We start from the raw sequence: 26,507 nt of genomic DNA, 5'->3' as shown, positions 1-26,507 counted from the left end.
GCTTAGATACTAAACCTTTTCTAGCCCATACTCCCCACAGGAACAATGGGTCGTGTCCTCAGTGATTTTGTGCATTATCAGCATATTTACTGCTCCAGGAACCACACTTGGAGAACCACTGCAGACCAGTCACTTCCTATTTACATTTAGAATTCTGCAGAAGAAACTGCTGCATTTTAAGGCTACCTGGTCACAATTTCAATTTTACAAAATGCACCTGCCCCCTCTTCTGCAGCTGTTCAAACTGCATTGGGCAAAAGTACATTTACAGTTGTGCATACACAAAAGTTTATTCTTGTATTATTATTTACTGTATTATTTTCCATATAAATGGTAAACCTACTTTTGCCCACCCTGTACAACCCATGCAACCATGATTGGATGGCATCAGGGCCTTGGACCCTCTTTTTGGTTTGGGTCCATGAGACTAAGGAAAAATCTTTTCAAATATTATTACTCTTCCTATAATAAGAGCAGTTGAGTATGGGCTAGAAAAGGTTTAGTATCTAAGCAGGTAAAAGTTGACATTAGCAGTTTTGAATATAGTAAAGAACAAAACATAGTGAGAGGAATACTTTTTTTGGGGGAGAATTTTTATAAGAGTTTGAGCCAAACATGACATATGCCAGGGACCAAGATCTCAAATGCTCTCTATACTTTGATTTTTAAAATTAGACACTTCAAATGATAGATTTTCAAAACTCCCATGAGTATCAACAGTGTCTCTTTTCAACTAATGGAAATAATTTTCTTTAAAAAATAACAAGCCTCTTTCACATATGCTATAAATGTGTGGGAGGAAGAAGAAAAAATACAGGTAAGTCTTAAATGGCGCTGGAAAGTTTCCTGCTGTGATGATTAGAAAAGTAGATCAGAATCCGTAGAGTGACAGATGACAGAGCTGTAAGTCTTTGCACAAAAGGTCCCCTGATAGAACTGTTATAGCAGATACTGAAGAACTGAGGGGAAGGAGAGAAGGTATCTCCCTTCCTGGGAGAGGCATGCTTTGTAATCGAGACATGTCTTGGAGAGAGAGGACAAAGACATGTTGTGTTAAATCTAAAAATACAACCCTGATGTACAAATAAAGTGACATCAATTTCACCTGGACAGTTGAGCATTTTACGTTTGCCTGTAGGATGTCTGTTCCACTTTTGAAATAGACGTTGATCAAATTTGGAATAAGTCGACCAAGTACTAGATCTTGAGACAAGGTGAAGCTAATTAACTTTTCACTGAGATTGTTTTCTGTAATTTTAAATTCAATAAATATAATCCAGCAAATATTTGTAATGCTCTGAGGCATGGACTTAGGGTTTATATAGTATGTGAATAATAGATGTGTAAACAAAGTTCTATAAGAACCCAACAATAATAGCTTTTTCCTGCTGGGTAGTGGACAAATGCTCCAAGGAGGTGCACCTGAGCTAAGCTAAGAAGGGATAGGATTTTATCAAAGAGTAAAGCACATTTTAGATGAATAGAGCTTTTCAATATGGAAGTACACAGTCTGTTCAGGAAAGTACTGGGTAGTAGGAGTCAAGACTGGAAAAGTAGCTGTGGGACTTGAATAGTATGCTCAGGAGTTCCTACCTTAATTTCTTAAGTGAGAATGGAAGTCTTTTAAAGCTGGAGGTAGTAAGCCAATCTCTAGAAAGATCACTAAGTGATTAAAAAGTGCTATTAATAACAGACATAAGCACTTTTTGTGGCTTCTCATTTAATACTCAAAATAGTAATACTTAAAGAAATTAAGGCCCAGAGATGTTGCTTCCATTTACCTAGATCACATGTTATTAAGTGGCAAAGCTCTAAAAGTTTAGGGTTGTACTACTCATAACCACCATCCTCACTGACTTAAAAGCACACACAGAAGAGCAGGTTTTGTGGGGAAGAGACATTGGTGGTACTTCTAACAACAGGAAATGATTGCTAAGTCCAGTATAAGAGAAAAGTTTGAGGAATGTTGCAAATTTAAGAAAAGGGACAAGGGGGTAGGTTTAGCGCCAATAAAGATGGCTATGGCACATGCCAGAAAAGGCAGGCTAACCAAGAGAAACTGTGACAACTGAGCATATAGAAATAAAGAAAAAATCTACAATAAATATTTGTAGAACAAGTAAATGTACTTTTGTAATTTTCAAGCTATTTTTGTGACAATGTGTCTGGTGCCTTAACAGTTTATCAAAGGTTGTCATTTCATTTGCTATCTAGAGCCTGTAAAGGCAGAAATCACGAATATATTTTTAAAAACAGAGACTAACCCAAAAGCTGACTCTTTTGAAAACACCAGTAAGATGGACAGAACCACTAAGAGGTACAAATAAATTGAGAATGAAAATTCAAAACCTCTTTTTCCAATGTTTACCTGAGTCAGCGATTTTCAACCAGTATGATGCAAGAATTTTTAAAGCATCAAGATGTGGCTAGTGAGGGGCAGGCACTGACCTCTTTTCCCTTAGGTTGTCCAATAAAATGAAAAGAGCCAATACAACAGTAGCCGTCTGGTGTGAATGAATCAAAATTGTATCTTTTTTTTGGAGTACCTCAGGATTTTACTAATTAAGATAGTTTATGTGTGTCATGAGATGATAAAGGTTGAAAATCGCTACTCTAGGTGGGATCAGTGGTTAGGAACACAGATTTGCAAGTAGATTTTATAACCCAGTTGAAATGGATCAAATTCTATAAAAAACCTAAAATCAGAAAACAAAAACCTATATATGCCAATAACCATTGAAGAAACTGAAACAGTAATTAGACAACACTCCCCTCCTCAAGCCCTACAAAAAACAAATTGGGCAGTTTGGCACAGAAAGCAGTTTAAAACTTAGCTTTACTGCTTATTACCTATGACCTTTAGACAATTCCAAACTTTTCAGAATTCTTTGTTTTCTCCCTAAAATAGGGAAAACCAAACTTAACTTTACAGGCTCTAGATAGCAAATGAAATGACAACCTTTGATAAACTGTTAAGGCACCAGACACATTGTCACAAAAATAGCTTGAAAATTACAAAAGTACATTTACTTGTTCTACAAATATTTATTGTACTTCTAATGTGTACCGGACTCTGTCGTTTGATATTTAGTGTTGAAGTGAAGTTAAATATTACGTTCCTATTAAGTCCTGATAAATTAAACTAGAAGAGGGCCCCGGGAGATCATTCTGACATATGTCATCCTAGAGGCAATGAATATCTAGTTGAGGCCTTTAATTATTCTTGTTCAGTTGGAATATAGCTGTTGTACTTTTTTCAGACCTGAAAGTTATCAAAGCATATATACCTTTATCCTGTTTGTCATCTTAGTTACCAGTAATACTGAAATTAACTTTATTCTTTAAGTCTCATCACGTATGGGTGACCTCGCTGTGAAGTTTGATATTATGCTTTTAATTAGAAAGAATACTTTCTCAGCCCCCAAATAAAGAGATTCTTGCTCTCTAAATCTTTTTTTTTTATTGCTTAAAGTATTACAAAGGGTATTACATATGTGTCCATTTTTCCCCCCCGCCCTAGACAGTCCCCTAGCCTCCCCTATCCCCCGGTGTCTTATGTCCATTGGTTATGCTTATATGCATGCATACAAGTCCTTTGGTTGATCTCTTACCCATCTCCTGCACCCACCCTCCCCGGCCTTCCCGCTGCAGTTTGACAATCTGTTTGAGGCAGCTCTGCCTCTGTATCTATTATTGTTCAAAAGTTTATAATGGTCTCTATTATCCATGAATGAGTGAGATCATGTGGTATTTTTCCTTCATTGACTGGCTTATTTCACTTAGCATAATGCTCTCCAGTTCCATCCATGACGTTGCAAATGGTAAGAGTTCCTTCCTTTTTAGAGCAGCATAGCATTCCATCGTGTAGATGTACCACAGTTTTCTAATCCATTCATCTACTGATGGGCACTTAGGCTGTTTCCAGATCTTAGCTATGGTGAATTGTGCTGCTATGAACATAGAGGTGCATATATCCTTTCTGATTGGTGTTTCTGGTTTCTTGGGATATATTCCTAGAAGTGGGATCACAGGGTCAAATGGGAGTTCCATTTTCAGTTTTTTGAGGAAACTCCATACTGTCTTCCATAGTGGCTGCACAAGTCTGCATTCCCACCAGCAGTGCAGAAGTGTTCCTTTTTCTCCACATCCTCTCCAGCACTTGTCGTTTGTTGATTTGTTGATGATAGCCAGTCTGACAGGTGTGAGATGGTACCTCATTGCTGTTTTGATTTGCATCTCTCGGATGATTAGTGACTTTGAGCATGTTTTCATATGTCTCTTGGCTTTCTGAATGTCCTCTTTTGAAAGGTGTCTATTTAGGTCCTTTGCCCATTTTTTGATTGGATTGTTTATCTTCCTTTTGTTAAGTTGTATGAGTTCCCTATAAATTTTGGAGATTAGGCCCTTATCAGATATGACATTGGCAAATATGTTTTCCCACACAGTGGGTTTTCTCGTTTTGTTGATGGTTTCTTTTGCTGTGCAGAAGCTTTTTATTTTGATGTAGTCCCATTTGTTCATTTTCTCTTTCGTTTCAAGTGCACCTCTCTAAATCTTTTAAGATAAAAACATTCCTTATTTTTAATAGTTACAGGGAAGCAACTTTGTAGTAGTCTGGAAAGTTTATGGCTAATTTCTAATTACAGTATTAGAAATTACTGCTTTATATGTAAAGAGTCATTGTGGTTTTCAAAATTAATTTTTTAAATATTAAAACAAAACATTCTATGTAGCTTGGAATCTTTTTGTTGTTGTTAATCCTCATCCAAGGATTATTTTCCCATTGACTTTTAGACAGAGTGTGTGTGTGTGTGTGGGGGGGGAGACAGAGAGAGAGACACATTGATTGGTTGCCTCTCACACACACCCCAAGCAGGGATGGGTATCGAGCCTGCAACTGAAGTACGTGCCCTTGATCAAAATCGAACCCAGGACCCTTCAGTCCACGGGCTAGCACTCCAACCACTGAGCAAAACTGGCTAGAGCAGTAGCTTGGAATCTTTAAAAAGTAGTGTTAGATCATACTTCAACAAATGAAGTACATATTTTATATACTTAGGCTACTATGAAAAAATAATTTTCTGTGCCCTTCTGTTTGCTGTACATAATCCTGATCTCATTGTCCTCTTCCAGTTACTCATTTGCAACTTACCTTTATCACAGCGGTCATGACAGAACTGAGCCACTACAGTCTATCTAGGAATGTAAAGAACTCAAGTTCTTCCCAATAGATTTGTAATTGTTGAAAATCTTTTGTCCCCACCAGTTCCCAACACTGCTCAATGGCCACATGCCAGTGCCAATCCCCAGCCTGGACAGAGCTGCTTCTCCAGTACTGCTTTCTTCGACCTCTCAGAAGTCCTGATGACATCTGGCCACAATGAAAGACTCATTCACTGATGAAGCAAATTTGTCCCCATCGGCTAGTTTACCTGTGTCATGAGAAGGACTTTGTGAAACCCTGTTAATTTGGTTTGCACTTTTCATAACATGGATGGTCTAGATATATGTTAGCATTTTTAAAACTTTTTTTTATATTCAAGTATATATGAAAATCTGTTTTGCATTAAGTGAATTTTAATGTTTTTGTTTTTATATCCTCTTAGCTCTTAAGTGTTGAACACTGTTGACAGTGAAGAACTTTTCTTAATGGCTTTCAGTGTAACTAATAAGGATGTGAAGCTTTTTCGCTTTAATTCTGCATATGCTGAACTGTGCTTATACACTATAACCAGCTGTGCCTTCCCTTGCATTTAGTTTAATGTAAATGATTTATATATTTTTTAGAGAAAATGTTTGAAAGACAAAGATTAGTATCAAACAGCTCTCTAGTAGAATTTCATTATTTTTCACAAGTAGGCAATATGAAAGCATATTCATATTACTTTTTCTCTTTTGCTTTCAATTATAAGAATTGCCTTAGAGCCTCTTTTGAACTGAAATTCAATAAATGTAATGTCCAAGTAATGTTTTTATAAGAAAAAACTAAGCCATATTTAGACAATAAACATTCATGACAGAAAATGTTCGAAAGTGCATTTTTAAAGAAAGGAACTTTGAAAGGCTAGCCTCCCAGCTGTTTACCAGCTGTTTACAATCTTTTAGACTCCTCCCAAACAAAACCACCTGATGGAAAAGCTACAAGTTTATTCTATCCATACCCCTGGAGTATTTCCGAGGTTAGCATATTCTTAGTTCAAGAAATTAGCCCTGGTTCTCCCCGTTTTCCATAAAGAATCACACCCCTCCAATACATTTCCTATATCGTTATGAGGTAAGGTTTCTCTAAACCCCCTGAACTATTAACATTTAAAAAGCCTATCCTTTGAAAGAGGCTCACAGACTCGTGATGAAAACAAAAAATGAAGAAACAATCTTGTAATACCAGGTATCTTCATGTGTATGGGTATAGCCTTGCTTGTGGAAACCTTGAGAGGTTATTGCTAAATTTAGGGTGAGAATGAAGGAAACCTGATGCAACAAATATAAGATTCTTCAGAAACCTCATCAATGTTGAATTGATTATGTAACAATGTGGAACACTAAACAGTAATTCTTTTGTGTAGTGGAGAGCAGGGACAATAGGAATGTATTTTCTGTTCCTTCAAAAAACCAGCAGGCACCCATCTAAGGATCTTTCTGTACATTATGAAAGTTCTAATGGTAAGAGAACTGGAAAGTGCCCAGTGCTTGCAATTCAAGATCAGATTAATTATCATCCTTAACTATAAGTAACAGAAACCAATTTAACATGTGGCTAAATAATTAATTGCTCCAAACCAGGCATTAAATAGCAGGGATAAATAAAACACAGCTTGTAAAAACACATTCCTTGGATTTTCAAAAAAACCTAAAATTCTGTTATGATATAAATGTTGAGATTTTCAATTGGAATTGAGCATCTCTATGTGAGGGATGTATGCCCTTATTTGGAGGAAAACCCCAAACATTTCAGTATGCACCTTTGAAAATAAAATAATGGGGTTGATTCCAGAATCCACAAACAGACACTACTGTCATGGGCTAAGGATAATTCTGTACAAAATAGCTGGTCCAGCTGATATTTACTGAGAATGCGTCCTACCCAGGTTTCCAGATGCGGACAGTTGCACAGGAGAAGCTGCGTAAGACCACATAGCTCATCGGAGGTAACAGTGCCCAGAGCCCAGACCAGTTCTGCTTCCCCATCTCAGCTGTAACTACCAATCCAAAACTATATGTTAGGCAAAGAAAACAGCATTAAAAAACTGTCAGATAAGAGAAGGATGCACTCCAAATGCAAGAGTCTTAGAGAAACTAATTAAAAAGGAAGTCCTATGTATAAATATCACAACCAAAATATTTTTAAATGTAAATACTGACTGGAAAATTCAAATGACTATCTCTGATTCTTGTATTCCCTTCCTCCAAATACTATAACATACAACCTAGCTTCATTTATTGGAAATGGAAAAATACCGTAATTCAAAAACTCACTATAACATGAATAGAGAACTAGAGGTATTGAAGTATAACCCTTAAAGCTCTGCCTCATTCTACATGTGTGTGTATGTGTGTGGTTTGTTTTTTTTTAATCAACTATTTTAGACAATAGGTTTCACAGAACATATTAAATTTTTTCTTCCTTTTTATATGTCTGCTTGATCAGTGTTAAATTGCTAAGGCTCAAGTTTTATAGAACTATAATCTAACATTGGTCTCTTTGTACACATCATTTCTCTGACTGCAAATCTTCATTCCCTTTCATATATGTATCATTTTTACTGTTATATTATTTTTGTTCAATAAATACTTTGTGATAAAAGGCAAGTGGGTCAGTTTACTTCCATTTATTTGGGATAATCCAAATTTCACTTTTCCATATGAGTACACTTTAGAAAATGAGTTGTCATCTAGACTTAAATAAGGTATATTATCAAAACATGCTATGTATATGTAATCTGCTTTGAACAGATACTTAAGGAAACAAAATTATTGAAAATGAATTGGAGAGAAGGAAATGGGTTTAAAAAATGTCCCCTGATCTTTAAAATCTTAAGTTCTAGCAACTGTTCTATATTGAGATGGAGGAGGGGGAAAAATTACCCTTTATTCTTGTAGCTACAACTTGTATCATACTCAATGGTTAAAGACTGAAATCTTTTCCCCTAATATTAGGAACAAGATAAGGATATCCTCTGTTGCTGTTTCTATTCAACACAGTACTGCAAGTCCTAGCCTGAAGGGAGGAAGAGGGGAGAGAAAGAAAAAAAAACACAAAACATCCAAATGAGAAAGGAAGAAATAAAACTATTTATAGATATCTTATATGTAAAAAACCCTAAAGAATCTACCAAAGAAAAGTTAGAGCTGATACACTGAGCAAAATTGTAGGATACAAAACATGTAAAAATAATTTGTATTTCTACATACTAGCAACAAAAAACCTGAAAAATTTAAGAAAACCATTCTAGCTACAATATCCTATATAATAAAGCGGTAATATGCAAATTGACTGTCATGCCCTCACACAAGATGGCTGCCACAAGATGGCTGGCAGGGGAGGGCAGTTAGGGGCTACCAGGCCAGCAGGGGAGGGCAGTTAGGGGTGACCAGGCCTGCAGGGGAGGGCAGTTGGGGCAACCAGGTTGGCAGGGGAGGGCAGTTGGGGGTGATTGGGCTGGCAGGGAAGCAGTTAGGTGTCAATCAGGCTGGCAGGGGAGTGGTTAGGGGGTGATCAGGCTGGCAGGTAGAGGTGGTTAGAGGCAGGCAGGCAGGCAGGCAGGCAGGCAGGCAAGCAGTTGGGAGCCAGCAGTCCTGGAATGTAAGAAGGATTCCTGTGGGATCGGGCCTTCACTGGCAGTTGGACATCCCCCGAGGGGTCCCAGATTGGAGAGGGTACAGGCTGGGCTGAGGGACTCCCCCCCACAGTGCATGTATTTCATGCAGCGGGCCTCTAGTCTATACTAATAAAAGGGTAATGTGCTAATTAGACTGGGGTCGACTGGACATCTTTCGGTCGTCCTGCCTTCCAAAGCCACGGTGGCGGGGGCTGAGGCAGAGGTGGTTAGGGGTGATCAAGCCAGCAGGGGAGAACAGGGGCGATCAGGCCAGTGGGAGAGGGCAGTTAGGGGTGATCAGGCTGGCAGGGGAGGGCAGTTAGGACGATCAGGCCAGCAGGGGAGGGCAGTTAGGGGCAACCAGGCCAGCAGGCAGAGGGGTTAGGGGTGATCAGGCCGGCAGATCAGGCCGGTGGGGGAGGGCAGTTAGGGGTGATCAGGCTGGCAGGGGAGGGCAGTTAGGGCAATCAGGCCAGCAGGGGAGGGCAGTTAGGGGCAACCAGGCCAGCAGGCAGAGCGGTTAGGGGTGATCAGGCCGGCAGGCAGGTGAGCGGTTAGGAGCCAGCGGTCTCGCCTTGCATAAGGGTGCAGACCGGGCTGAGGGACCCCCCCCCCCACCCGTGCACGAATTTCATGCACCGGGCCTCTAGTCAAATATAATAATGAATAAATTTAATCAAGACGACGTAAGACTTGTACACTGAAAACATGAAACATTGCTACAAGAAATTAAAGACATCCTATGTTCATGTATTAGAAGACAACATTGTTAAGATCCAAAGTGGGGACCTACAGATTCAATGCAATTCCTATTACAATCCCAATGACATTTTCTTTTTCCAGAATAAAAAAATTTCATCCTAAAATTTATATAGAATTTTAAGGGACCTCAAGAGTCAAAACAATACTTATATGAACAAAAACAACTCACACTTCTTGATTTAAAAACTTACAAAATCACAAGTAATCAAAACATTGTACAGGCAAAGGACAGAGATTTAGACCAACAGAATAGAATAAAGAAAGCCAAAATAAGCCCTCACATCTACAGTCAATTGATTTTCAACAAGAGTGCCAAGATCGGAGAGAAAAGAATAGTCTTTTCAACAAATAGTGCTGGGAAAACTAGATATTCACATGCAGAAGAATAAGTTGGGCCTACTTGACACCATATACAAAAATTAATTAAAAATGGATTAGGGCTCTAAATGTAAGCAGTAACCGTATAAAAACCTTAAACAGGAAAATATTCATGACCTTGGATTTGGCAATAGTTTCACAAATATGCCACCCAAAAGCAGAGGCAACAAAAGAAAAATAGATACAATGGACTTCATTAGGATTAAAACTTTTGCACACCAAAATGACACCGTTAAGAAAGTGAAAGACAATCCACAGACTGGAAGAAACTGCAAATCATATACCTCATAAGAGTCTGATATGTAGAATATACAAAAAAAACTACAACTCAACAACAAAAAGGTGACACAATTTAAAAATGGGCAATGGATTTGAATACACATTTTTCTCCAAAGCAGATATACAAATAACAGATGAAAAGATGCTCAACATCAATAGTTACTAGGGAAATGAAAAAACCACAAGTTCCCATTAGAATGAATCTATATATATAAAAGCCTAAGCGACCGTTATGACTAGATGACCGACCAGTAGCTATGATGCACACTGACCACCAGGGGGCAGACACTCAACGTAGGAGCTGGCCCCTGGTGGTCAGTGCGCTCCCACAGCCAACCTCCCACGAGACGTCCCTGATCAGCCCAATCACTGAACAGGCCAAAGGACCCCACCTGCGCACGAATTTGTGCACCAGGTCTCTAGTACAATAATAATAATAATAATAAGTGTTGGCGATAGATGAGGAGAAATTGGAACTCTCACATTACCATTGGGAAAGTAACATAGTGTAGTTGCTCTGGAAAACAGTTTGGCAGTTCCTTAAAAAGTTAAACATAGAGTTACTAAGTAACCAAACAATTCCAATCCTAAGTATATAAACTCGAAGAATTTGGTAAACAAGGACTCAACAAAAGCTTCCAATGTCCACAGCAGCATTATTCACAATAATCGAAAGGAGAGAAAAACCCAAGGTCCATCAACAGATGAATGGATAAACAAAACATCGTATATTCGTATCAGAATATTATTCAGCCGTGTAAAAAAGAATTTCGGACATGCTACATCATTAAACCTTGAAAACATTATGCTAAGTGAAACAGGCCAGACACAAAAGGATAAATACAATATGATTCCACTTTTATGAAATATCTAGAATATGCAAATTCAGAAACAAAAAGTATATTTTAGGTTACTAAGGACTTGGGGTATGGGAAAAATGAGGGCTTATTTAATGGGTACAGAGCTTTTGTTTGGAGTGATGAAAATTTTGGAAATAGTGGTAATTGCTGTCCAATATTGTGAATCTAATGCCATTGAACTGCATATTTATAATGAGTAAAAAATGGCAAATTTTTTGTTATATGGATTTTACCACTATTAAAAAGATAGTAAAAAAAAAAACAACACTAAAAAAAACCCTTCATAAATTGTCTTGAATCCAAAAGATAGTAATTATAGCATGTTAACAAGACTTTAAACATCACCCGATAAAGCACCAATAAAAATCCAGCTACTTCTATATAAAGAGACAAATTCAATGAGTTTATATTCCAGAAAACGTCACTTGGAAGAAAAACATGTCATCCTGTTTCATCTTTAAGAACATTGTCAATTTAAGACAAATCGTTAAGTGTTCAAGATTCAAAATTTCTGAGTTTCCAAAAAATTAATAAAGGAACTGCCTTATGACCCAGCAATTTCTGGAACTATATCTGAAGAAACCCAAAACACTAATTCAAAAGAATATATGCATCTTTATGTTCATTGTAGTGTTATTTACAATAACCAAGATTTGGAAGCAGCCCAAGTACCCATCAGTAGATGAGTGAATACAAAAACTAGTACATTTACACAATAGAATACTATTCAACTGTAAAAAAGAAGAAAATCTTACCTTTTCCAACAGCATGCAGGGACCTGGAGAGCATTATGCTAAGTGAAGTAAGCCAGCCAGAGAAAAACAAATACCTTATGATTTCACTTACATGTGAAATATAACGAACAAAATAAATTAAAATAGAAACAGAGTCATAAATACAGAGAACAGACTGACAAGTGTCAGAGGGGATGGAGGAGGGGGGAGGTTGGGAGACTGGGTGAAAAAGGTGAAGGGATTAAACAAACAAAAAAACCTCACAACAATTTGGGTGGTGAACACACAATACAATATACAGATAAATATTTTTAGGACTGTACACTTGAAACCTATATAATTTTATTAACCAACCAGAAGCCCGGTGCATGAATTCGTGCACCAGTGGGTTCCCTCTGGGTGACCTGCAGGGATCAGGCTGAAACCTGCAGTCCAATGCTGCCTGCAGCTTCTACCTGCCACTCCCGCTCATCCCGGCCCCACTGTGCCCGCCGTGGGCTCGCACCCTATCAGTCCTGATTGGGAGAGGCTTGCGCTGCTGCAGCAGTGCTCACCAGCCATGAGCTCTGCATCTGGCGCCCTCCTAAGGGGAGTGGCCTGCGGGATTGGGCTGAAACCAGATCTCTGACATCCCCCAAGGGGTCCCAGATTGCGAGAGGGCACAGGCCAGGCTGAGGAACCCCACCAGGTCACGATCGAGCCAGGGAGGGACTGTGGGAGGGCTCCAGGGTGTGTCCGGCCCATCTCACTCAGTCCCGATTGGCCAGACCCCTGCTGCAAGCTAACCTACCAGTTGGAGCATCTGCCCCCTGATGGTCAGTACATGTCATAGCGACTGGTCAACTGTCTGCCCCCTGGTGGTCAGCGCATGTCATAGTGAGCGGTTGAGCAGCCTTAGCATATCATTAGCATATTACGCTTTGGTTGGTTGTTCGGTTGTTCTACCGTTCAGTCTATTTGCATATTACCCTTTTGTTATATAGGATGTCACCCCAATAAATTCAATAAAAATTTCAAAAAAATTTCTGAATTCCAATTCTCTTCATTGAAGAGTTTCTAGGATCTGAATGGTACTCAAGTATATAAAAAAAACCCAGAACTCCCCAAAATACAAAACAAATAAGCAAACAAAAAATCCCACCAAAATTCCTTAATAAACATTCCTAAGACTTCCTAGGAAGAAGAATTTTACATAACTACTGGGTTGTATTTCTTCACATTTTATATGCAAGAATCAAACTTATGAATATGTCAAATTTGCAACAAATCAAATATATAACCTCTGAAATACAATATATGACACATTATAATTGAATGCTATCCTTTAAAACTACAGTAGAGATTACTATAGTTTGACCAGCACAGATATAAATTAAATATTAATGGCATGAGACTTTATTACCTTAAGAATGAGTCTCATAAAAAAAAGTGATCCCATCCTACACCATAGCCTTTTCCCCCCAGAAAGAACTGTGACAACAAAACCACATCTTAACAACATGAAGATTTTGTTATTATAAATTTCAAAACAAAAGGGAGGAATTTCACATAATATTTATAACCTTCTAATACATGTCTGTCAGTTAGAAATAACAGCAGTTTGTTAGGCTACAGGGTTTAACATAAAACTTATTTACAAACGTGAAAAGCAGTAGTGGTCCAATATTCACCATTACACATAAATCTGTTTCTTCCAGAAATTTTTTTTAAAAAATTAAAATTTCACTATCATGAAATATTAAAATAACACCCTAAACATGCCACAATCACTATTCACAAATAAAGTTAAAATGAAATATACAAAAATTCACTTAATACTGTTAAATAACAATAAACTACAAGATTTCCTGAACAGAAATGGTAGGACCCCTGAATGTTTTACAGTGAATGAATATCAGGAAGAAAATTAAGTTATGACTATTTTCATGATATATAAGCCAAAAATTTACATGACCACCTCAAAATATACCAATTAAGATTCGTAGTTTGTAAGATGCACTAAACAAATAGTTCTAAAAGTTAACACAAATGCTTAAAACATTATTACCAACACCAAGGTGTGTTTGTGATGTTCAAAGAGATGCATAATTAAAACTGTAATTTTGTATCTGGTAAACAGATAATATCTACAATGCTTTAAAACAATCCTCTAAGCTCTCTCTTCTCTCATTTGTATTTATCATGGCTCATTTCAAATACATATTACAGCTTTCAGCTGATTCCAAGTGAATGTTATTAAAATACACACATACAGACAACCCCCAAATGAAATAAATTGTTCCTCAATGATACATCATCCTTTCTAATAAAAGAATTATATTTAAAACAAACAAGACCTCTCATGTTTGGACTTGTATGGTTTCGTCTGAACTAAATTAAAGCATGATGTAAAATAGATAAGTGTATTAGTAAAAAATATCCAATAATATGCAGTAAATATTTCTAAAATGAGGAAAGGTAAAAATAAATAATTTTGGTGCTTTAATTTTCTGGTATCTAATGTGAGATCCCCAAAATGTCAGGTGTTCACTTGCTCGAATCAACTTCTGCATTGCGTTTACCTAAACATAACGTGCTTATCAATTTCTTAGCTATTCTATTTGCCAATGTTCAATAAAAAAAAATTATATAGATTATATAGCATGAATTTAGAGTGTTCAAGATGGCTCACTTATTTTACTGTTAAGCAAAGCTGAATTTACATTCCAGAAAACACCGCAGTTTAATTTTAAAAACAAACAAAAATGCAGCAGTAAAACAATTCATGAGGAGAAACAGATGCATTCACATAATAAAGCCACTGCAACTTCTTCAGGCATTCAACTGTTGTGTTAAATAAACAGACAGTAGTTATTTAGCAGCAATAATTCCGCAATAAATAATGCACTGTGTTTCAGTCCTGCACAAAAATTGCAGCTACAGTTACATCAATAGCTGTAACCTAATGGCTCTAATGGCAGAGAAGACCTTAAAACCAACTGTACAAAAAAATTGTCACACTGTGACAACAAATATAAAAACAATCTGTAGGTCTGAAATAAAAAGACTCCACTGTGAAGAGGACAGTGTAGACAAACGGAGATTCCAAGTCCACCAAAAGAAATAATTGCCTTCAGATCTGAGTCCTTGATTGATAAGAAAGGCTGGGGGCTGGGCTTGAAACCATGTTATCAGACTTAAAAGAGCATGCTCTGTCTTCTGTTCTTCCCATGTCCTAAAATATAAAGTCATTTTATGAGGCAGTTCGAGGTTCAATTTTATCCCACATACAGTATTTGGTGACTCTAGGATGCTAATGTTCCCACCAGCAAAGCTAATTTTCCACGGTAAGAGTGATCAATACTGTCTTAAATGACCCTTTTGTCGATGGGGTCAGTCTACAGCTTCTATGCTTCCAAGTGATGAACCTGATGACTAGGGAAGCACAAGATGTGTCTTCTGCCTCAGGTACCAGGATGGCATGTGCAATGATCAAGGCAGGCCACTTGTAAAAGGTTTCTGTGCCATCTGCAGCTTTCAGGATCCCTGACTTGACTGAGTCAGATTTCTCTCTGAAGAATTACTGAGAATGTGCAATGCTAAACATACACAGTTGTGGAATGCACTGTACATTGGTTTTTACATCAATAATTTTACTGATCAACTTATAAACCAAAAAGTTGGTTCCATGCATAATTTCATGATCGACACGTGAAATGGTTTATGACAAACACACCTGTCTCTGGATAAGAAGAATTTCGAAAACCTGGGTCCTTTTGCAACTGAATCTCTTTCAAACTGAATATTGATACACCTAAAATGCATAGACAGGAATTATCAGGTGAGGTCTTACAGTATTAAAACAAATATAAACCAACTATAGACAAATGTTTAAAAATGAATATTGATTCAACATGAAACATTTATACTACATTTACAAGGTTATAGCCCTGCTGAAATATTTTCCCTTTTGCCCCAATGTTTTAAGAAAACCAAAAAATAATCTCTCTTTAGGACCCCACCCCCCATCTCTGCTTTAAATCATGCTTCAAGTATGTAGTTCTCTAAGGAGACTATACATTGATATTTCTAGGACCTACTGGGGTTGGGAGACCTAATCAAAATGTATTGCGTTTCCTCTCTCTGTCCTTTTCCTCCCTCCTATGATGGCATGAAGGTATCAGGTCCTCAAACTGTCTTCAGATTTTTTTAGATAAGAACAAGGATTAGGTTTGTACATAACTGCCTACCTTAAACTATGAAATTTGATATTAATAATGAAATGTAAGTATCATCTTAAAAACACCTGTAATTCACCTTCCTCATTTCAGTCTCTGCCAGAGAGATAATCTTTCATTAAAAACTATATTGTAAATTCTAAGTGGAAAGTCTTGATTTCAATAAGCAAACTTTGATGAATCAATATTGTCTAGTAAATGAGAAATAATGTAAGCTTTTAGAAGCTCAGTTCCAAAATATTCTAATTTCCCAATCACTTTACTTAATTTTAAAGTAAAATATTGAGGTAATTAAAAAAAGAATGTTATGAGTAGAATCAAGCAGTTACCTCAGGCACAAGAAATGGGATGGTTTAGTAACTAACGGTAGGCTCACTACTGTCAGGGCAACAGTAAAGGAAAATCATCTTTATGTCTTAAAAAGGAACTCTACTTTCACAAGAAAACAATCTTATGTTTTGGTTGTGTTTCATTGTTGTTGTTTTTTTGCCTGAAATCCATTTTTTTAACAACTCTGAATCAAAGCAATACAGACTGGGACTAATGACAATGTCTATCATCAGATGGCATTTCCAACTTAAGTCCAATAAGATTAATTACTCTTGCCTAAGTACTATTGATTTCTTACAGAACAGTGGCAATGTGCTCAGTGTTAAATAAATTAAAACACAGGCAACCAATACATAAAGAAATTCTGATCTAATTACAAGAAGACTAGAATTTTAGGCTTAAAAAACAACAGCAATCTTGCCCTGGCTGGGTGACTCAGTTGGCTGGAGCAACATCCCGTGCACCAAAGGGTTGCAAGTTCCATTCCCGGTCAGGGCATGTACCCAGGATGCGGATTTGATCCTCAGTTGGGGCTTGTACAGAAGACAACTGATCAATGTCTCTCTTTCACATTGATGTTTCTCTCTCTCAAATCAATAAAAACATATCCTTGGGTGAGGATAAATAAAAACAAAACAAAAAAACCAACAGCAATCTCTTCCTAATCCCCTAATTCACCTCAGTCTCCTACCCTGGACAAACGAAAAGAAAGAAGGTGTGGGGGAAGGAGGAGAACACTAAAATTTCTCTTACTTTCAGGTAAGGCATGTATCCTTGGTCCCAGACTTCGAAAGTACACATGTTTCATGGCTTCTTCTGCTGAAACTCTTTTCTTAGATTCATACTGTGAAAAAGCAAAGAATTGCGTCATTAACTTTTTCTCTAAATACTGTTACAGGAGGGAAGTTAACACTACTTTACTTTGATTACTTGATACAATCACTATTTTCAATGAATCAATTTGGAGGTGCCTCAGATACACTCTAATTTGAGTTATTATTGACTATATCTCAGCCCCAAATTTCTAAGATAAAGTTGGAGCTTACCTAAAAATTTAGATTCCCCATATTTTTTTAAGAAATGAAAAATTAAAATACTTGAATTTTGTGTTACTTTTCTTCATGAACACCAAAGGGTCACTGAAAATATATCTCTATGACAGACATTATTAAATTACCTATTCAATACCCATTTCCCCCTTTCCCTTGATAGATAACCTAGATTTATTTCAGGTGTCCATTGCTTCAACTCCAACAGATGGATCATGAATCATGACTGTCCTAGTTTGGGCTAATTATGATAATTCTGCTCCTCAATTCCCAGACTCTCTTATAATTAATGTTCTGGCCAACAAGAGTTAGTTTTGAAAAAAACCTTACAGGGATTTCTGGAAAAGCTTTGACTTTTCAAACACAAAAGGGATAATGTGGCTGACGCAAGCATCATACTCTCTCTTCTCCCTGCCTTGAATGATGTTATGAACGCTATTTGGAGGTGCAGCACCTTGTACAGAAATTAAGTATAAGGAAGGCAAAGAGAACATAAGAAAACACGAATTGCAGAGAACATGGCCGTGACATAGTTGATAGATGACAGCAGCTAATTGCCTCAGACTATTCAAGGTCACAATGAGAGACCCACCAAACACATTATGAGAGACCATAATATTTTTACTTTAGCATATACCTTAAGCATGCTAGATACTACAATAAATAATAATATTTAATTGTCATGACAAATTTTTGAAGGAGGTGTTATTGATCCCATTCTACAGATGAAGAAACCGAGTCTCAGAGAAGTTGAGCCATTTAACAATTACAACATAACATGTAACTTACCTGAAGAAATTTTGTTATCAATTCGATTCCTTCAGAGTCTAACCTAGAAACAGCAAAAAACAAGTGGCAGTTTATTCTTTTATCTTAGCGTATAGCAACTTTTCAAACAAAACTACTTTCCAAACAAAACTATTTTCCAAATGTTTTAATCTGTGAAACCTAGTGCTCTAAAATAGCCACTCTTGTTCTTTCAAATAGACCAAAGCTGTCTTATCCTCAAAAGACTAATCTCACCACTTATTTAAGAAGAAACCATAAATAACCAGGTGCAATTTCAAATTTCCAATATTCAAAAACAAATTAGATTATTAAAAACGATAGAATTTTTTCTGGTATTGTTAATCTTCACCCAAGGATATTTTTCCATTGATTTTTAGAGAGAGGGGAAGGGAGGGGAACAGACAGAGAGAAACATCGATGTGAGAGACATACATCGAATGATTGCCTCCAGCACATGCCCCAACCAGGGCTGGTGATCAAGCCTGCAACCAAGGTATGTGCCCTTGACTGGAATCAAACCTGGGACCCTCCAGTCCGTGCGTTGATGCTCTATCCACTGAGCCAAACTGGCTAAGGCAAAAATAGAGAATATTTTAAAAAATCACCATTCTGTCTCAAACCAAAGTAACCACTATTTATCAGGAAAGCTTAAGTAAATTGCATCAATTTTCAGTGTTCCACTGAAGGCCAGAGTACAAAGGCATCACTTTCCTATTATATAGGTGACAACAAGGAGAAAAGTGATCCCACTATGTATCACTGTGGTCAAAACAAACAGGTAGTCTGCTGAGCACGGGGTACTAGGAACTATAAAGTGCAATTTAAGGATGTCTCAATAACTTCATAAAACTTAATTTACAGGGCTACAAAACCAATGAATGATACAGTCGATAAAGACAGATAATTATAGCGATGAATTTAATATAATAGGGAGTAGAGGATTTAGGGATTATCTTAATGGGATAATCTCCTGATCAGAAATCACAAGTTCTCTCTTGCTGCCTTTCACTTGCAAAAGCACAATTATGGATAAAGAATATTTTCCCACCTGAGGGCTCCTAGTGAGTATTGTGGATGCTGTGGCCTAGACATTTGCCAGACTCTTAATCCTCTGTAGTTTGCCATTCTGACAAATACATAGACCTTCTTGGACACAGACAAACTCAGTGCTAAGATCATGGAGAATCTGCTTTAAAGAAGATCTTTAACCTTCTACACTGGATATTACAATAGCAAGCAATAGATACATAAAATAGGATTTACACTACTTGGGAAAGACACATACACAAAGTCCAGCACATAATATGATTCTTCCTAAGCAGGAATACTTAGAATGTTATTAGTTACTACAGTAACAATAAGAACATCAACTCACATAAACACTTTAAAGATATTTTTGGTTAGAACTGCATTGCTATTCTTCCATAGCCACAGAATAAATTAAACTAGATCAAGTGTGTTATGTTGTGTGCAATGTGAATAACTTTTGAGTAAAACAGACATTGGCCTTATTTGGTATCTTGGTGCCCTTTATATATTTTTTTAAGGAAAGATGGAAAAATACAGTCACAGATATTATTCTGCGTTACTCACTAAAATGTAATACATTCTGCAAGTCAAATTTTACTGGGAGTCAGATGGGTCTAGGGCAGGGATGGGCAAACTTTTTGACTCGAGGGCCACAATGGGTTCTTAAACTAGACCGGAGGGCCGGAACAAAAGCATGGATGGAGTGTTTGTGTGAACTAATATAAATTCAAAGTAAACATCATTACATAAAAGGGTACGGTCTTTTTTTTTTTTTAGTTTTATTCATTTCAAACGGGCCGGATCCGGCCCGCGGGCCGTAGTTTGCTCACGGCTGGTCTAGGGGTAGGTCTCAGAAGAAACTAATTGAATGGCCAAATTGAGGATATGAGAGGTCAGAGTTTATATTCTTCAAATACAAATTATTATGTGATTAACTTTGACCAAAATAATGCTGAGTCACCTTTTGTCAGTGTCAAGATTTTACTTATAACACTATCTTAGGTTTTAAAAAAAGTATATATAGCCCTAGCCGGGTGCGAAGTGGTTAGAGCATTGGCCCACGGACCGAAGGGTCTCAGGCTCAATTCTGGTCAAAAGCATACAAACTCCCTGGTTGCAGGCTCGATTCAGAGCCCGTCAGGGCGTGTGCGGGAGGCAACTAATTGATGTGCCTCTCTCACATCGCTGTTTCTGTCTCTCCCTCTCCCTTCCACTCGCTCTAAAAATCAATGGAAAAAATACTCTTAGGTGAGAATTAACAAAACAAACAAACAAAAAAGTAGAGCTGATTCTGTAGAAAGCGAAGCAGAAATTTCATCATGGCACTGAATAAGGAATTAATGCCTTCTTTCTGGTAAAGGGAACATCTATATATACTCTAGAATTCTAATACATACGTTCTATATTCACTTTGTATACAGCTCAATTCTGTGGTCACATAATTTGGTGATCCTTGGTCACTGAATTATGAAAATTAATCTGACATAGGAAGGAAGGCTCAATTAAATTAGTTACTAAAGTATTTAAGAATTGTGTATGTGTATTAAATATTGAATCCTTACTGTGAATAACGCTTCATGAAAGTAAAAAGAATCAAGTACATATTCCCCCTTTTACTTAGAGAAAATAAAAAAAATACCTGGGTGCATGGTTAATTAGAGGTTGTGGTTTATATTTTGGGAAGTTGTAGTTCTTGAATTCATCATTTGAAGAAACACCTGGCCAAGTTTCCTGAGATGGAGTCCCTAAGTTAAAAAAAATTATATACATATAAATATGTAAAAATTTATATAAATATGTAAAAACTTATATATATGCAAATATGTATAAGTAGGCAGAGCTAAGAAAGTGTTTTAAAGAACAATTTATATTTAGTAGATGATCTGACTTTCAACTGAAACAGAAATGACAGAAATAGTAAACTTATGGGTTTTTTTTAGGAATATACAATGATGCCATAAAAATTATGATGCCTAAATGACACCTAAGCCAGAAATATTTCCTAGTAATATGGTAAAGGTCAATTTTCAATATTTCTCTTCTCTGTTCTTCCACAAAGGTGGAATTCAGTAAGTAAAAAGTTACCTAGAAGGATTTGTATTTATCATAATTATTTAATTTATAATTCATATAACAAATAGCTCTTTATGTTAGTCTCAGTATCAAATTTTTAAATAGTCTTTAAAAGATTTCTTGTTACCTAGCAGTCGGAAAATTAAGTGCAGTTCATCTTCCACAGTTGATCCTGGAAACAGAGGTCTTCCAGAAGCCATTTCAAAGAAAATGCAACCAACACCCCTTTAAAATATATCATAAAAAATGATGAGTAACCCATTTACATATTATGACACACAAAAATCTTTTTCTTAAGATGGCCTCTCAGGAGAATTTTGTAATAGTCTGCTTTTAGAAAACCTCCTGCAGAGATATTAACATTTATCCTATTTGTCTCAATTTCCATATTGCTATATCCATTTTTCACACATCAAATATCCAGCTATCCTCTGCATGATCCTTGAAGAGTAACAGTAACAATAGCTAACAGTGACTTAATGCTTACTATGTGTTAGGTAGTGGGTAGCAGTGGTAGGGAGAAGCAAATGATTCAAGATGTTTTTATGCAGAAAGCAGAGATAGAACAGGTAGGTGCAGGGTAGAGAGAGTTTGAGTATGTATATGTAAGAGAAGGAAGAGAAATGGACGGAGGCTAAATGAATAGATACTCTCTTCTACAATTTGTGTGACTACAGCCCTCCCATTTAAGGAATCACAATCTAGAACTGTATATAACATTTAATTTTATATATTAAAATGTTATACAGAAAGAAAATGATGGCACCATGATGGAAAAAAGATGGTAGTTCCTCAGAAACTTTTAAAATAGAATTACCATATGATCCAGCAATTCCACTCCTAGGTATATACCCAAAAGAACAAAAAGCAAGCCTCAAAGAGGTATTTGTACACCCATGTCCATAGCAACAATATTCACAATAGCCAAAAGGAGAAAACAATGCCAGTGTCCACTGACAGATGAATGGATAAATAAAATGCTGCACACCTATGCAATGATAGTTCAGTCTTAAAAGTCAAATATCTACAACATGGGTGAATTTTGAAGACACTTATGCTAAGTGAAATATGTCAGTCACAAAAGGACTAAATAATTCCATTGATATCAAGTACTTAGAAAAGTCAAATTCAGAGACAGAAAGTGGAATGATGGTTGCCAGGGACCAAAGGGAGGAGGATATAGGGAGCTGTTTAATGGGTATAGTGGGAAGAGGATATAGGGAGTTAATGGGTATAGTGTTTCAGTTTTGCAAGATGAAAAAAATTCTGGAAATGGATGGTGGTAATGGTTGTACAACAATGTGAATGTCCTTAATCACAGAGAACTGTACACTTAAAATGGATTAAAATGGTAAATTTTATTTACCACAATTTAGAAAATAAGTTTAAAAAAAGAAAACTGTTATACAAAACAAAATTGTGTAATTGTTCAACCCAGGACAACAGAAGGAAGTATATGATTTATCACTACATGAAGGCTACAGGCAATGACATGCAACTGCATTTCAGAGGAAGAAATTGCCACCGGAGGCTAGGTTGTATTCAAGGATTTATGAAAAATTGTGTTTTGAAAGTTCCTAGGTACAGGCCCATTAGAGAAAGAGCAGGCATTCCAGATGGATGGACTGGTGTGGGCACAGCAAAAGTGGGAAAGCCCAAGTTATGTTTCAAATATAATGAGTAGCCCATTTAGCTAAAAGGGAACATCTGTGTATAGGGATCCTCTGAAGTAAGTTGGAAAAGGCAGCTTAGAGACATTTTATAGAGACCATTATTAAGTACCAGGGTGAAGAACTGTACCTTATTCTAAAGGTAATGAATAGGGAAGGAGCAAAGGTGTTTGAATGAAGGGGTGTCATGATCAAAGTGGTGTGTGAGGAAGATGGTTATAATATTTTATTCTTTTTAGATTACCTTAAAGCAAGTAGATTTTGGTGACTATTAAATGACAATAAAAACAATAATTTTGTTTTAAATTACTATGTACCAGACACTCTTCTAAGTGCTTTATATGTATTAGCTCATTTGGCCTTAATATTATGCACGGAACAGTCATTTAAAGTCATTATTATTACTATTCCCATTTCCTTAAATGAGAAAACTAAGGCACAGGTCTATAATCTGAATAAGGTTATTATACAAATAGAAGTGGTAGAATTGGTATTTAAACCTAGGTGATCTTACGTGCCAGAAATCTTAGTCACTGCTTATCTCATGACTCTTTAATATCTCCTTAAAAGTCAAATATCTATCAGTATGCTCTGTATTTATGGCTACATTCTTTCAAAATTATAAATAGCAATAACATCCACATATATTTACCACATGTCAATCTGTGTTGAGTACTCTGAGGAACCGAGAAGCACATCAGGTGGCCGGTACCATAGTGTGACAACTTCATTTGAGTAGGTCTTTGTGGGAACTGACTTGGCTCTGGCTAGTCCTTCAAAGGGAAAGAAAAAAAGAAATAGCTATAATGAATTTCCCAGCCAATGTCCTCATCATGACTCCATCACTAGGATGCCTGAGATGACTACTCTGTAGCTTTTTAAAACTTAACAAAATTAGTTTTATAATTTTTTTTACCTGCGCATGGTGTAAGGGGTCAGCAAATCCTTACGTAATTAAACTAAGTAATAGTAATCCCACAATAGGTATTATGCTTACTTTTATGCATATGAATGCACCTGGTACAGTGTCTGGGTTAATTTAAACTTAAGATATTTTCCTGTTATCCATGAATCATGCCAAAATTATTTCCTAGCTAAACTTAAATTAATACAAAATGGACCAATGACATCGAGATGAACAATTTTATTTCTCATAGCTATAGGCTTTTGTCACCTTTAAACCTGATTCCAACTTTAATTTGCTACACCAATTTTTATCAAAAAAAAAAAAAAAGAGAGAGAGAGAGGAGCTATTGGTCCTAAACCTTTTTTTAAATCTCTAAACCTACTTTTTAAATATTTTTTTTTACTTTTCAATTACAGTTGACATACAATATATTAGTTTCATGTGTACAACATACTGATTAGACATTTATATAACTTACGAAGTGATCACCCTGATAAGTCTAGTACCCATCTGACACCATTCTGTAGAGTTTTATTGACAATTTTCTTGCAAAAATCTATTTAGAGAAAGTTCCTTAGACTAAATTACACTGCTTTTCTGCACTCTTTTTAAATTTTACGTTATAGGGATAATTTTAAAATAAGACAAACCTCACTGCCTTTAAAGGGTATTATTAATTGTTGTAAATGATATAAAACACATACCATTCCTTTGCTAATATGGAATTCACTGATTATCCAGAAATAAGGGTGAGTTCACAATTTTCCCTCTTGAGCCATTCCTTTGCTAATTTAATATGGAATTCACTGATTATCCAGAAATAAGGGTGAGTTCACAATTTTCCCTCTTGAGCCACTGGCATAAGAGAGTTATTTTTACTACCTCTAAGCCTCAAAATTCTGAAGAAGCAACTTTAAAAGATGTCTGAAGAAACATAAATTTATTTTAATATATAGTTTATTTCAAACAAGGAATAATTACTTTTTCAGGCTGCGATTTCTGTTATATATAACATATCTGATTAAAATATTACATCTTTTAAATGTCATAGAATGATAATACTTTAATAAACTAGATTAAGTCACTCCAATGAAACCAGAATTTAAAATAATAGGTAGCAATCATTCTATTTTTGTTTGATGGCTAAAGGGTATAACTAGAACAATGTTGATAATATTTCATTTAATTACAAGTTTTATTCTACCATCCTAACTTTGAAAAATAAATTCAACAAATTATTTTCCTACCAATTTTGGTAATTAGCAAGATGAGAGCAGCTTTTTGATTGCTCTTCCTGATATGAATAGTGGTTATATGAGGGCAAAGGACAGGGCCACAAGTTGACTTATTCTATATCCTATGGCATCAAAACAATTGCCAGTTATAGTTTCCTCAGTACCTTACTCTCCTACTCCTGAGAGAATTCTGAACTAGGGTGCTTGTTCACGCAGTGTCCTGGTTCACAGTCTGAATTTCAGCATTGGCATGAAATTAAATAATAATCTCTTCCAAACCAAAGTACTTACATGTGATACAGTATTATTATATAAGCCATTTTCTATTAGAGATGAAAATGTCTATAGTAGTACTTACTAAACCTGAATTTCACCAATTATAGCGAAAAGAGTAGAATTTTCATAGGGATAAAAAACAATTTACAGTAAAATATTCAAAGTTACCTGACCCTCCCCTACTTGCAACCAGTAAAAAAAAATATTGGTTTTCCTTTTTCATTAATGAGGAGGTCTGTGGTTTCAAGTTTCAGTGCAACACATATGCATTACTAATGCAAGCAATAATATATAACTAAAAGCAAACACAAAATTTATTATATTATCTTATGGAACAATCAGAATTTCTTGTTGGCTTGTGGAAGATAAGATTTACTTGGCTTGCTTTGTAGAAGTTAGAAGCAAAATTTCAAGCACTGATAGTATTCTTCCCACCAACCTTGAACTCCCAAAGGTAAATTTTTGATGGCCCTTGCCATTCCTTTATGGAATTTCTAATAGGCAAGCTAGATTTCTCTATCATTGCCATTCATTTTGGGATTATAGAATAAAGAACAGTAAATGCAGCTTGGCAAAAAAGAGGAGAGAGTCTGAAGGGGTAACAACAATTATGAGGAAAATAAACCATGTGTAGGAGATTGTGTAATATATATAAGCCTATGCAAATAACTTGTACTTTCCTGTTTAAACACATGACCATTTCCTTTTTAAGGAAGGAAATACAAGTAGCAACCTGCCTTTTAAACAAATGGTAAAGGTTTAAATAAGTAAAAGTATAGAAATTTCTAGAATTTACCACTTAATAACAGTGAATTTGTAATTTGTTACTAAAAGACTACAATGACTACTACCAGGTAAGTACAGTTTGGTGTCACTGCCTTGATTTATACCAAGGCACTAGTAACATTACCCCTTATTGCTTTTGGATCATCAATACAAATATTAATACAGTGAAAAAGGCAAATAACATTCAGTATAAATTTGATAACATATTATACTTTTGGAGACCTCCTGAAAGGGCCTTCAGGGTCTAGGGATCACACTTGAGAATGGTGCCTTTTAGCATTTACTAACATAACTCACCTACAAAAGTTTTTGCC

At 36.2% G+C, this 26,507-nt stretch overlaps 2 protein-coding genes across 5 annotated transcripts in view; one reads left to right on the top strand and one right to left on the bottom strand.

Annotated features, from left to right (window-relative positions):
* The window catches only part of ELK3 (ETS transcription factor ELK3), a 65,001-nt gene extending 57,767 nt beyond the window's left edge, over positions 1-7,234 (top strand). For all 3 annotated transcript variants that reach the window (XM_059681929.1, XM_059681928.1, XM_059681927.1), the window contains one exon: positions 5,267-7,234. In XM_059681929.1, the coding sequence (XP_059537912.1) occupies positions 5,267-5,365 (99 nt within the window). In that variant the 3' untranslated portion in view covers positions 5,366-7,234. The remainder of the gene's footprint in view (positions 1-5,266) is intronic.
* Positions 7,235-13,323: 6,089 nt separating this feature from the next.
* The window catches only part of CDK17 (cyclin dependent kinase 17), an 87,740-nt gene continuing 74,556 nt past the window's right edge, over positions 13,324-26,507 (bottom strand). For both annotated transcript variants that reach the window (XM_059681925.1, XM_059681926.1), the window contains exons 11-17: positions 23,642-23,762; positions 21,447-21,544; positions 20,886-20,991; positions 18,218-18,260; positions 17,133-17,223; positions 15,548-15,625; positions 13,324-15,046 (exon numbers count right to left, since the gene is read on the bottom strand). In XM_059681925.1, the coding sequence (XP_059537908.1) occupies positions 15,009-15,046; positions 15,548-15,625; positions 17,133-17,223; positions 18,218-18,260; positions 20,886-20,991; positions 21,447-21,544; positions 23,642-23,762 (575 nt within the window). In that variant the 3' untranslated portion in view covers positions 13,324-15,008. The remainder of the gene's footprint in view (positions 15,047-15,547; positions 15,626-17,132; positions 17,224-18,217; positions 18,261-20,885; positions 20,992-21,446; positions 21,545-23,641; positions 23,763-26,507) is intronic.

Source organism: Myotis daubentonii, chromosome 2 (assembly GCF_963259705.1).
Source record: "Myotis daubentonii chromosome 2, mMyoDau2.1, whole genome shotgun sequence".
In the NCBI taxonomy this organism is placed as follows: Eukaryota; Metazoa; Chordata; class Mammalia; order Chiroptera; family Vespertilionidae; genus Myotis; species Myotis daubentonii.
This window is presented reverse-complemented; position numbering and strand designations above follow the sequence as displayed.